Source organism: Eleginops maclovinus, chromosome 7 (genome assembly GCF_036324505.1).
Source record: "Eleginops maclovinus isolate JMC-PN-2008 ecotype Puerto Natales chromosome 7, JC_Emac_rtc_rv5, whole genome shotgun sequence".
Lineage (NCBI taxonomy): Eukaryota > Metazoa > Chordata > Actinopteri > Perciformes > Eleginopidae > Eleginops > Eleginops maclovinus.
Genome location: NC_086355.1, coordinates 11,985,044 through 11,997,089, shown reverse-complemented (window position 1 = coordinate 11,997,089; position 12,046 = coordinate 11,985,044). Strand labels below are relative to the sequence as shown.

The following is a 12,046-nucleotide window of genomic DNA, read 5'->3' as shown; positions in this document are numbered from 1 at the left end:
TTCAAGGAATTATATTATATAGGGAAATTGTTTAATGTTTGTGCAAAATCAATGTTGATTACACAATGTCCTCCTATTTGTTTCCATGTACATAAAGATGGACTCCCATACTGATGAGATTGCAGGTTTGGAAGAAACTCAATCGATTTGTCTAACTAATACTGCTTAAATGTCATATTAGCTTCATCTGAAATTAAGATGTGGATTTTGAACCGTTTTCCTAAAGTAAAGGGGATGATCACCTTTTATGAGGGATTTGAACAAAGAAAACCTCCAAATCATGAATAGCCTATGGTTCTTCTAAATGCATACTGTACAGATTCCTATCTTAAGCTGTTGGGTTTGATTAATTGATGCACAATATGAATATCTGGGTCTCTTTGAAATTTGCTTAAGACAGACAATGTATCAATCCATTATATAAATGTCAAAATGAACTTAAGGGCCACCATGCAGTCATAAGTGTTGACTGTATTGTCTTTTTATAATGTATCTTTGGTCCTTTAAACATTGACAGAAAGAATAACTGACACAAACAAACATACAAGATGTGGCGCATGCCTTTCTCATTAAAAAGTTGTTTTGTATCATATTAGCACAGCATTGCAAACTTGTAGTCATAAAGATCAGCTTCTTGTCCTGCAGAGGTCATGACCCCACCTTTCAATCACTGCCAGGTTAAAGGTCAAGCAAATCAAATCTAAATTGTAGTCTTGTGATGATAGTTCATTTCTGTTTATTCAGTTTGCGTAAGCAAAACAAAATGAATGTTCTTATTTAAACCACTAAAATTTCAACATGAGCCATTTCACAACATTCAAACTTTGCTGTTATTCACCGGCATGCAAAGCCAAGGACACTCCTACAGGAAGACCTCCCCAATCAGACACTCCCACGGTCTGCATGTGCAATTGCCGAGCAGCACCCAGATACAAACTAAGCCCGGAGACACGTTCAGTTTCCGTTTTATAAATTAACTATCAACAAGTTTGCAAGTGGAAGTTAACAAGCATAAATAAATAAAAAACACGTGGGGGATAAAACTTACCGCGTGCACTCCAGAGGCGAGGATGGCAATGAAAAGACACAGAAGCAGCAGCCTGTAGCAAAACAAATGACAGCGTTAATAAAGCTGCAGAACGAATACGTGGTGATGATTTTCAGTAAAATAACCCGCTCACCTCAGGTTTTTCAGTCCTCTCTCGTGTTGTCCTTGCATGGTCCCACTCATGCGCACCGCAAGCTTCAGGTCCACTCCGCTGTCTCACTTGTAGAGACACTTCTACAGCATGTCTGCCCGACCTGAGGCACACCAACACCCTAAACGTCAAATATCACTAATACTTGATGAGAGTCAATACATTTTACCGGCCTGGTTAGCGTCTAAAGTGATTTATAACGTAATCATTGTAACTATTTTTGGTGAGACATTGACATCACAAGGTGCTCCGTATGGAACAACTCTCCTGCGACAGTTGCAATATTAACTGGTGTTTTCTCTAGTAATTGTTGTTCATTCCCCATCCCATTTGATAAAGTAATTTACTTACAGTTACCCCAGGCTTGGGTGCGGTGGCAAGGTAGAGGAAATGGATATCTCGGGGTTAAAGATGCGCGGGATCCCGAGTAGAAAAGTTTAAAAACAGGTAGCAGTAGCACCAAAACCTGCGTAAATATTCTCACAAAAACACACCAAAGTGTGCCGAGTAGTCCCTCTTCTCACGGAGAAAAGTCAAAGTGTTTGTTAGAGCAGGGTTTGAGCCCGTTTGCTTGGGCGAGGGTGGTCGTTTTGGGAGGGGGGTGTGGTGCAGCAGAAACAAGACCAAGTTGCATTGATCAGAACCTCATATCGTCTTGGACAAAGATGCAGTCAAACGTGCTGTCCGTGCTCTGCCGATAAGTTTAACAGTTACCTGAAGAAAGAGGACAAGAGGCGGCACACAGGTGGTTGTTTGCAGACACTCTGCACTGTTGCGCACACGGTAACCAGCGCGCACCGCCACAATGCTGTTACCGTCCGGCACCCTGTTACTGCTGCTGGCGGCTTTCTACTCTACTGTGGACCTGACGGGGGCTGAGGTAAGTGGATGAAGCATCTAAAACACTGGGAGCTTAAAAGTATAATTTTGTCACGTACACTTTATATCTGTTTAAGTTAAGGTGCGCAACTTTTAGACAAATGCAGCAGTAGCTCAGGATGATCTTTGTTTATTCTAGCGTATTTTGGCAAGACATGAATACATATAGTATACTGTATGTCCTAAGTATTGAATAGTCGGTCTCTGGCCAACTGGCTGTGTTTGTGACAAATTCAGTGTCATTATCATTAACACAGCATTAACTGTGATCAACTGTGGTAGAGGTTAAGTCGTTGAAAATGACATATTTCAGTGTTTAATGGTTACTCTCTTTATTCCAGATTTTGTAGAATATATCTTTTTTGTACTATAAAGTTTATAATGTTTCTTTTCAACCACTTGCATGTTTGGCTCCTTGAGACAGTTCTAATACTTTGAGCTGAATCTACTCCAGTCAAAGTATTCCAGTCCAGCCTCCTCTTTTTCTCTCCACTGCTGGAGAGGAGAAGAGAGACAGCAAAAGAGAAGGAGGGTGGGGCAGACTGCCTACAGTAGCTGAAGTGTGTGTGTCCGTGTGTGTTTCTGTGTGTGTTACAGGGAGGTATGACGAGGTAATGAGGGAGACACAGATGTGTATGAAGTTAATCATTGGTATGTTTAGATAATCAAATAACCTTCATGAATGGGTCTCCTTAGAATAAAGTCTATTTTTGCTCTTATGTTGGTACGGTCTCTTTTGTAGTCCAGAAAGTCAGAGGAGATTTAACTATTTCTGCAGGTTTGAAAATAAAATGTAGGGAATCTAAGACACTTTCCTATAAACATTTTTGAACATTGTCTGAGGTGTTTTATCGGAGTAAATGTTTGACCAATGTACATTTTACAACTTGAGTTGGTATCCAACATTTAAAACAGAACACAGGCACATTTTAAAATAGTTTTCCAGATACAGTTTTCCTGTTCATAATCTCCTTGTATTTAATGGAAAACAGGAGAACAACTGGGGCTTCAAACCTCCCCTGAGAACAGAAAGAGTTGAGAGGTTTACTGCTCTGTGTGTTGATCCTCATTTGGGCCGTTTGTTGAAATGAACATAACTACAGCGGTCTCCTTCTGCTGAAAAGCTTGTCAGATGTGGGACTTTATTTCAGGCGTGGGTGGGGTTAGCAGCGGAAACATCTCTCACACAGGAGTATCAGAAATCCAGGTGAGGGGGAGTAAATCTTGGTGAACTGTGTCACATGAAAAGTTAAGGAGGACCAGGCTGTTAATCAGTTTGTATTGTTTTACATTGCAGGGATGTGTAATGTTTCAGAGAAGATTGACACCTCTCAAGGGAGCCTGGATCATCACGTGGGGAGTTTCACCATTATCGGGGGTTTCTTAAGGTTATGTTTTCAGCTGGGATGGATTGTAACTCTGAGCAAAACATGTAGTTCATGAATGACTTGTGATTAACATGTTGACAAAAAAATATGCCAAAAGAGCTTTTGCGTGTCTGCTTTGCTGGCATCAAGCTGAGCAGAGTATCTTTAACATTAATTTCCCCAGATGTTTTATTGAGATAACAATATGTTTTGCTCTTTTATTCGCTATGGAATCAATTGTTCAATGTAGATTAAGGTTAAAGGAGCTGCGTAGGATAGAAATGCGGACCAAAGTATGAGGTTAAACAAATCCGCAGAGGAAACTTTTATCCACAGCCTGCCTCCCTTTAGAAGCACAAACACTACATAAGACATCTGGATAGAGGAGCGGATTGGTGAAAAGGTGTATATCTGGGCTGAACATCTTGTTACTGATCAAATGACGGCACTAAAATCAGTATTATTCGACATTTTGGATTTATTGTTGGCAGTAGTATATTTTCCTCTCCACCCACGGGAGGTCCATAACAGGAAGTTTGTGTTCCTATCATCCATCCAAAGCACCACGGTGAACAGACAGGGACTTTCCTCATCAGTTATAGCCTGAAAATGACACACATACTTGGCTCAAATATAACCTTATATATGTCTCTTCTCAATGTCGTATTGCTTTTGTATCCCTGCACCTTTGTACATATGGATCTCAATGTTTGGCTAATGTCTACAGGTCACTTCAGAGTGTTTATCTCTTCTTTGTCTCCACATCCACAGTTACATGTCGTTGACTGAGTATCAGACCATCCTGTTTGGTCTTCTTTACAATCAGTGGGGCTAAACTGAGGCCAAGAGTGAATATACAGTATAAACACTTCACGGTCAACCACTGCAATCACCATCAAATGTCATAACTCTGAGCCTCGCATGGGTCAGGCTGACTTTATAGAAAGGTCACAATGAAAAGATAATCTAAGATTGCCTTTACCCACAACACTCAGTTTGAGAGTTAAGAAACAAGCTAATATTTAGACCAACATAGACCTTTGCTCCCAATAATTTCACCGCATCATCTGATCCTAAGTATATTTCCCCATTGTTTATATAATATGAACAGAAAGAGTTTCTCTCCCTTGGTGGTCATTCAATCTGGTCAGAATGAGTCATTAGTAATTCCTAAAGGAGGAGGAGGAGGAGGAGGAGGAGGAGTAGGAAGAAGGGTAGATTAGCGGATTCTTGCAGTGAGAGTTTTTGTGTGGGATGTTGGATGAAGGGATTGTGGAAAGGCGGTAGCTGGTAGGAATGACGAGCTTCTCCGTGCTGCCAGGTTCCTGCTCCTGGCTTGGCCATGATGTTCCAGGACAGTGTGAACCCCAGGGATGATGAACACAACTTGTATACGAAGGAAGAATTATTAACTCCTGTTAACGCCCGTACAGCCTGATAAATATTGTCCTTACAAAGTTAATAATCCTAAAACTTGATCTGTTGGTCACACTAGCCAACATGCTGACAAAGCTGCCTGCGGTCTGGTTTGAGATCACCCCCCACAGAGACAACAGCTGACCCTGTTACTGTGAGAGTCCACCAACCAAGCAAAGCACCCTGGTTAGGCAAAAGCAGACTGACACCTGTCCCCCGGTGTTGTAAAAATGCCTACATTTGGAAGAGTTGTGATTGTGTTTGTTTACCTGTATTTTCACAGGCTGTGTCTCTGGGTGGCAAAGATAATTCTTCCCTGACCCTGATCTACTCAAGTAGCGTGGCAGGCATGCCCTAGTCAGCCTGTGTCTGTTTCTGTGTGTGTCTTTCTGTCTGTACCAAGTGAGGACAGGATAAACTGGGAGTTAAGCATGGTAAAGCCCCTTTCGATTCCCTGTGGTCCATACATAACTGAAAAGGCATTGAGATTTGTCACATTTGATTTTTCTTTTTACAAATAAACCACATCTTTTGTCCCACGCTAATATTTTCCCCTCTTTAACTACTTTGGGATCAACTTGCGTTTGTCGTTGAAATCTGATACTTCCCTGAGGTGTATTGTGATGGGGAAAGTGCAATTTAGCCGCTGAACTGTGAAATTGGTGAGTCATAAATGTCATTTGTGGTTTGGACGGAGATGGCGTAATGGATACGTCTGTCTGACAGGGAGGTGGGAGCTTGAGAGTGATGGTGGGATAAAGAGGGAAGTTTCTAGAAGAGGGGGAGAGGTTATGAGTCTGAGAAATGGAAGAATGTGGGTCGGAATCCGAGATGATACCCCTTAGCAAATCTTTTAGTCTCACTCTTTTGACCTTGACCTGCCCTTCCACTCACCACTGCCAAATTGTCCAACTGATGTAAGATAATAAAGGCAGTGATGATAGCATCATTATATGTATTACTTTAGTGTTTTATTTGCTGTTGGTCCACATGAAGTGAAGAGTTAACATTTGGCTGTCTTTTTTCCCCATCTGTCCCATTTGTCAGTTTTTGGCCTGAAAGACTTCCATTTTATTGTATTGCTTCAAAAACTAATGACAGGTGCAAGATTTAAGAATGGTTTGTAAATGGTTCCATAAAATACACAATGCTCAAGTGTTTTATTAGTACAACCCTTTTGGACAACATAGGCACCGTTACCATCTGTGCTTACTCTGTATGTTGTCCGACAGTACAGTGCATTTTGGGGTATTGGTGTGTTTGTAATGGATTTGTGTGTCTTGGCTGGATTCAGTGATCAGAATAAGGGGAAGTTTTGCGCTGCCTTGATGTCCTATCCTTTGTGTGACTTTGCACGTGTCAGTCAGAACAGTTTTGAATGCTTTAAAAATACAAGAAGCTATCATCTATTTGATGTTTTTTTAAATGCATGTTTACGATAATGATTAACTTTGATTGCTTGATTATCTGACAACAATTGATGGTGAAATTATCCCACTAGAAATTCTCTGATTTTTTTCATATTTTTAGTTGTTTCTGGTTAAAAACAAAAAACGTACCTAGAAGTGTTTCTGATTTTGTATCATCTTGAGTTGCAATGTGTGTCAGTGTGTGCGTACAAATACAACATACCAATGATGGCAACAATCAAAACGCACATTGGAGAGGCAACTTTTTTTGGATTAAAGTGCCCCTCTTGTTCCTCTAATATAAATACACATGTGGAGCTGGATCCTCTCAGATAAACATCATAGAGTTTGTGCCTTCTCCCTCTGCCAACAACACAGACTTAGCTTAATGACTTGCCTCTCATGCAGAAGAAGAAATGTTTAAAATAGATATTTCTTGTTTATCTGACTGCACTGGAAACACCTCAGGATATCTGAAAGAAAAAGACAGTTTGTTCTAATAAAATATTCCTCCAAATGAAGCAAAGATAAAATCTGCAGCAGCTTAACTGAATAGCTCTTTTTTTCTAGCACCCTGCAGAACTGGGTGTTCCTGAACTAATGTTGCACCGGCAGGCTAGTCACGATGGTTTTTGTTTGGTAAAAGATCACAACAGACGGTAGATTAAGTTTTAGCAACAACTCATGTTCAACTCACTTTCATATCCTTGCTCACTCACCACTTGTGTGTAGCTGATGGAGTTAGTGAAGGTGCATTTAACCAGGAAGCTGGATGCGCCCAGTGCTGAAGAAAGAGAGACACTTACAGTAAGACCACATGATATTACAGATGACACAGGCACATGCTTCATATTTGTCCCATTAACAGTTAACTGATTAATGCTGTTGCCAGAATGTGGTATATATAGTGTGAGGCACCTTTCAGCAAGTATGAGCATTAGATAAATGGATACATTTATTATTTCTGTCAGCTGAACATGACAGTGATGTCTCAAGTGGTGCAATCTGGGTTTTAACTCTGTATGTGCCTTGAACCTCTCACTGCAGACCTCACATATTCCTGCACAACCTTAACTGAGCTACAGTTACTACGTATTTCACAAGACATGGTAGTACTGGAATGATAGGACACTAAATTTACAAAGGAGGATTGATAGAAATAGCAGATCCGACTGTAATTCAGAGGACCTGAGAGTGCCTGTGAATCCATACCTAGACCTTGGAGCCTATTTCCTGGAAGAACAGATGCTTTATCCATCTTTTCCTAATGTTACTGCTGGCATTCATGCTCTGTAGACTTGCTGGACAATCAGGATTGTTATTCAACCAAAGTATTTCAGAAGAGCATAATTAGATAATGAGGAGTAGGAAATTAGCTAAGCCAGTCACATCCCGTGGTTCACATCAGGAGAAGATGGGATTTGCTAATCTTTCATAGCTGACTCCAGGGGTAGATTAAGACATTTGAACTGATATGAGAGGAAATCTGTTGTCAGGGTTCGGCATCTGTAAGGCTCCAGAATGGGAAAATCTTGAAGTTAAAGTCTCAATATGTCCAGATGGAAGTGAGGCAATGGTGATGAAGGAGATAAGGCTTGATATGGAAACAAGAGAACAATAGAAAGCAGATTTGTCTATTAGATAGCTATCATCTGAAGTGTATGGTAATGGCCCTAAAGACTTCTGTTAATAGTCCCATTACTGTTTTGCCGACGTGTAAGTTAAGTGTGGGGATAAAGGCTGTCTTTCTCTGGACCCTGGAATTTCCTCTTGTTCTAACACATATTCTTACTCCTATAGTGCCGCAATTATGGGTTTCTGATGTCAAGTTGAGGGGTAATTTCCTCATTGGAAACAAACAAAACGAACAAATGGGAAGCATTCAGAAATGGATAAGCCTTTGTTAAAAAGGATGTAAAATAGGGCTTACACGCTTCCTGTATATGCATACTCCCTGATGGATGCATTGTGTTTTCCTGTATAACAGTGATGGTGATGCATCTGTGTATAAAGTACTAACACAAATCCCAGCTGTTCAACATATGTTCAACGATACAATGTTGATGAATTGCAATGATTATGTTGAACCTCTGACTTTTCTTCGAGGGCATCCATGCTTTCAGCTACATTTTTACAGCAACCTCCCTTCTCATAATTCAGTAGAATTATTTTTGTCCAATGTTTTTGTTATTGATTATTGCCAAATAACCCACAAACTATCAGATTCCTATCACCTTCACCTGTGCTTTGTGTTTAGTGCTAATATGCAAATGTAAGCATGTTAACACAACTAAAATGGTGAATATATAAACATAAAACCAAAAACAATCCGCGTATTAGCATCGTTAGCTTGCTGATGGCTAGAAATAGTATATATTTTATGCTATTGATCACTTTTTATACGTTTTTAAAACAAGCAGGATAAGAAAACTGGGGGGAAAAGTGTGAGAATATTCCAGGTTGGATGTATTTAGTTGGTACAAGTCACAGAGGTCATTCCCTGTCCTCACGCTGACGTTATCCCAGATACCAGAGCACTCTTGAAAGAGACGCAAGGCTGACCAAACCCCTTCTTGTCTTTGTGAGCATAAAAGGCAAGGAAGAGGCCTTCCTCCTTAGAGAAAGAATGGCTTCCGAAATCCTACATCCTGTGGCACAGTACTGCACATTCACAGAGGAGCAACAGGCAGAGCTGAAGTCCTCAGAGCTGTGCAGTCGCTCACATGAACTGAACCAACCATTTCTCAGAGAAAACAGACGTCTTTACAAAGTAATTGTTGCTTTCACCACCCCCTCACCATGCTCTCCCTCTAACTGCCTCAATACCAGATTTGTTGCAGAGAAAAAATGCGAACTCTGTTCTAGATTATTGTCAGATATTAATTCTTGCACAGGCATCCAAGACTGAGCTGCAAACAAGAGTGCAGAGAGAGAGAGAGAGAGAGAGGGAGAGAGAGAGTGTGTGTAGTAGCCCACTGAGCCTGTTCCCGTAGGATTTTAGAAGAATGTTTTTTTTCTCTCTTTCTGGAACAATAGCCGCTCAGACCAGTGATGTGTGGGCATGAGAACAGAGCCCTGCACACAAACCAGAAAGCCTGTCTATCCCACTGGCTGAGACAACACAACTGTAAGAAGATAAATCTCAGTCAGGTTGCCAGATTTCTAATCCACCTATTTTCTATGAGAGACACACAGCATCTCCTGCACTTGAGTACTAATGTTTCTTGTATCCTTAACTAGAGGGCATAACTGCATCAGCTGTCTGGGTGGTGTGCTTGAGTGTGTTTGTGTGTGTTTGTGGAGCGGTTAGCGCCGGAAAATCACCTCAGAGGTCAACAGCAGTCTTGCTTAATTTGTTAACAAAGTAACATTTCATTCACATGCAAATTAACACTCAGACACTGAAGAACAGTTATCAAGACGACCTAAGCTCTGTTTGAATGTCTAAATCCCCTCTAATGGCCTGGCTGAGGTTAAAGGTCAACAGGATGAGCCTGTGATGGTCCTTTGTTTCTGGTCAGGATGGGATGAAGATGGAGTAGTTGATTAAGAGAGGTCAGGGACTTTTGTAATATAATGCAAGATTATTGTTTAGAATATGTAAGAGGCACTAACTTGCTTTGGAAGCTAAGTGAAAGTACACCAATTATGTTTAGTGTTTGTAGAGATTACTAAAGCAATAGAATTAAATAGAATAATATTGTTCCATTGAATTCTTTTATTTTTGGCTCCAATCTAAAAAATAGTTTCACATCCTTCCACGTCTTGTTTTGTTAACATGCAAAGCGAGTTATCGGCAGAGAACTGTTTTCTTGCACCGGCTGGAGTTATCCCACTAGCTCTTGAAAATCAGCCAATTCTAGGGTTTTCATAAAACCATACACACATACCGTACAAGTGAACAGTCAGACACACACAAACAACATTGTGCCGACCAGCAAGCCCTGAGAAAATGTCTAAAATAATGTTCCCATTTGTGGAGTTAATATAGCTTGTGGGACTTCCTGGTTCTGTTCTGATGAAGAGGACTGTACAGTGTTCTGTCCTATTGTTGCATGTCTGCTGACAAGTTCAACAACTTTTGCACTCCCAGAGGATAAGAGTTGTTTGCAGTTCTGTCTACCATTGGCCTCTGAATAATATCAGCCACGACTTCTGTTAGGTCTCCCAGTTTGTTGAGATTCTGAATTTAGGCATTAACCTGCATGGTGTTAATAAGTGGGTGACAAACTTGTTTTTTCTTTTGGTAGGGATATGGCATGTGTGCTTGCAAATTTACATTCCTATATTTAAAATTTGGCCTAAGTATTACATTTCATATATCTACTTATATTTACAGTATTTATATAGTTAGCTTTTTCCAATGGAAAAATATTTCCTCTCAAACATCTTTTTGCTATTACTTTTTATTTCTTTGTTTACATCAGTTATATTCATGCGTTTCTGCACATGTGCAGGTTTGTGCAGACATTATTTGGGCCTGTGTGAACAGCTTTCTGCAGATGCATCTGTTTTGGGTTAAGAAGCCTTGAATTATTTCTGTGGTGTAGATGAAAACCTGCTGCCTGCAGCCAGAATGTCTTACATCAAGTTGGTCTCAGCAAATGAGCGTTACAGAAATCCTTAAATAAAGGAAACAGAAAAACATAGCCCAGTTTTATTGCAAAATGTAGGCCTATGGTCTCTAGGTATAGGACTATAACTTGGCCTTGGGGCACTGAGTATTGATGTGTAACCATGATGTATGTACTGTATTGTGTGTCTCCTCAAGACATGTTGAGCAATCAAGTGGTGCATTTGTTAACGGAGTGGTTTGACATTTTTGGAAATATGCCTTTTTGTCTTTCTTGCGGAGAATTAGATGAAAGGTGCAATACTGGTCTGTAGTGAATTTAACAAATGTGACACAATGTACAAACTACTGAGCATAAGAGTTGCTAATTGACAGACTTTGCACTTGGCAAGAAAGTTACTGTGTTTCCAAAACTTTCCAAATATTTCTTAAAGTACATCCAACTAAAAATATTTTTGCCTGTGCCAAGGAGGCTTTATTTTCGATTCGGTTCATCTGTTTGTTTGTCAGCAAGATAACGGATACTCGATGGATTTTCGCCAAACTTTGACAAAGAGTTTTGAATATCATGACGGATACACAATCTTAACATTTGTTAATATTGTGAGATTGACATTGAGTGATGCATTCATGGGTGTATCGGAATGATTGGATAAATGAGTTCTGACTGAGAAAATGTGCCCCCTTAAAGTGGCCATAGAATGCATCTATCTGGTATTTTAAATTGTTCAAAGAAGGTATATAACTTTAGTTGATCCAAAAAATGTCCAGATGTGGTCTTACAGGCTCCTTTACAACCCCATGATTTGGTCCTAGACTGACACAAGCTGAATTGCCTTATTTGGGGGCTCATTTAAATAATTATGATGAGCTCTGCTCTGATTGGCTGGTTTACAAGGAGCAATCCATGGCTGCCTCAGATCCCACAGAAGAAACTGAAGTTTGCGAAACTGTGAGAGATGAACCATGGAGGCTATTGGCATCCAATCTTACATGTTTGAGCCTTTGTCGGAGGAGGAAACCGATGAATTTGAAGAACAGCCAGTTGGTCGGAGATTGGAGAGCACCATTACGGAGTGGTAAGTGTTAGCGTTAGTGTTTCCAGTAGCTGGTGTATGTGAATGTTGGGGCTGGACTACCGTATGTGACGTAACACACAGGGATTGTTGTAATTCGCCCGTAATTGAGGTTCACGGTATGTGA

General features: G+C 40.4%; 2 protein-coding genes across 3 annotated transcripts in view; one reads left to right on the top strand and one right to left on the bottom strand.

Moving 5' to 3' along the window:
* col4a2 (collagen, type IV, alpha 2) overlaps nt 1-1,757 on the bottom strand; it is a 60,793-nt gene extending 59,036 nt beyond the window's left edge. For both annotated transcript variants that reach the window (XM_063888044.1, XM_063888045.1), the window contains exons 1-3: nt 1,551-1,757; nt 1,182-1,302; nt 1,049-1,100 (exon numbers count right to left, since the gene is read on the bottom strand). In XM_063888044.1, the coding sequence (XP_063744114.1) occupies nt 1,049-1,100; nt 1,182-1,231 (102 nt within the window). In that variant the 5' untranslated portion in view covers nt 1,232-1,302; nt 1,551-1,757. The remainder of the gene's footprint in view (nt 1-1,048; nt 1,101-1,181; nt 1,303-1,550) is intronic.
* An 82-nt stretch (nt 1,758-1,839) lies between these two features.
* The window catches only part of col4a1 (collagen, type IV, alpha 1), a 34,210-nt gene continuing 24,003 nt past the window's right edge, over nt 1,840-12,046 (top strand). The window contains 1 exon segment of the mRNA XM_063888046.1: nt 1,840-2,079. Within this exon segment, the coding sequence (XP_063744116.1) occupies nt 2,005-2,079 (75 nt within the window). The 5' untranslated portion in view covers nt 1,840-2,004.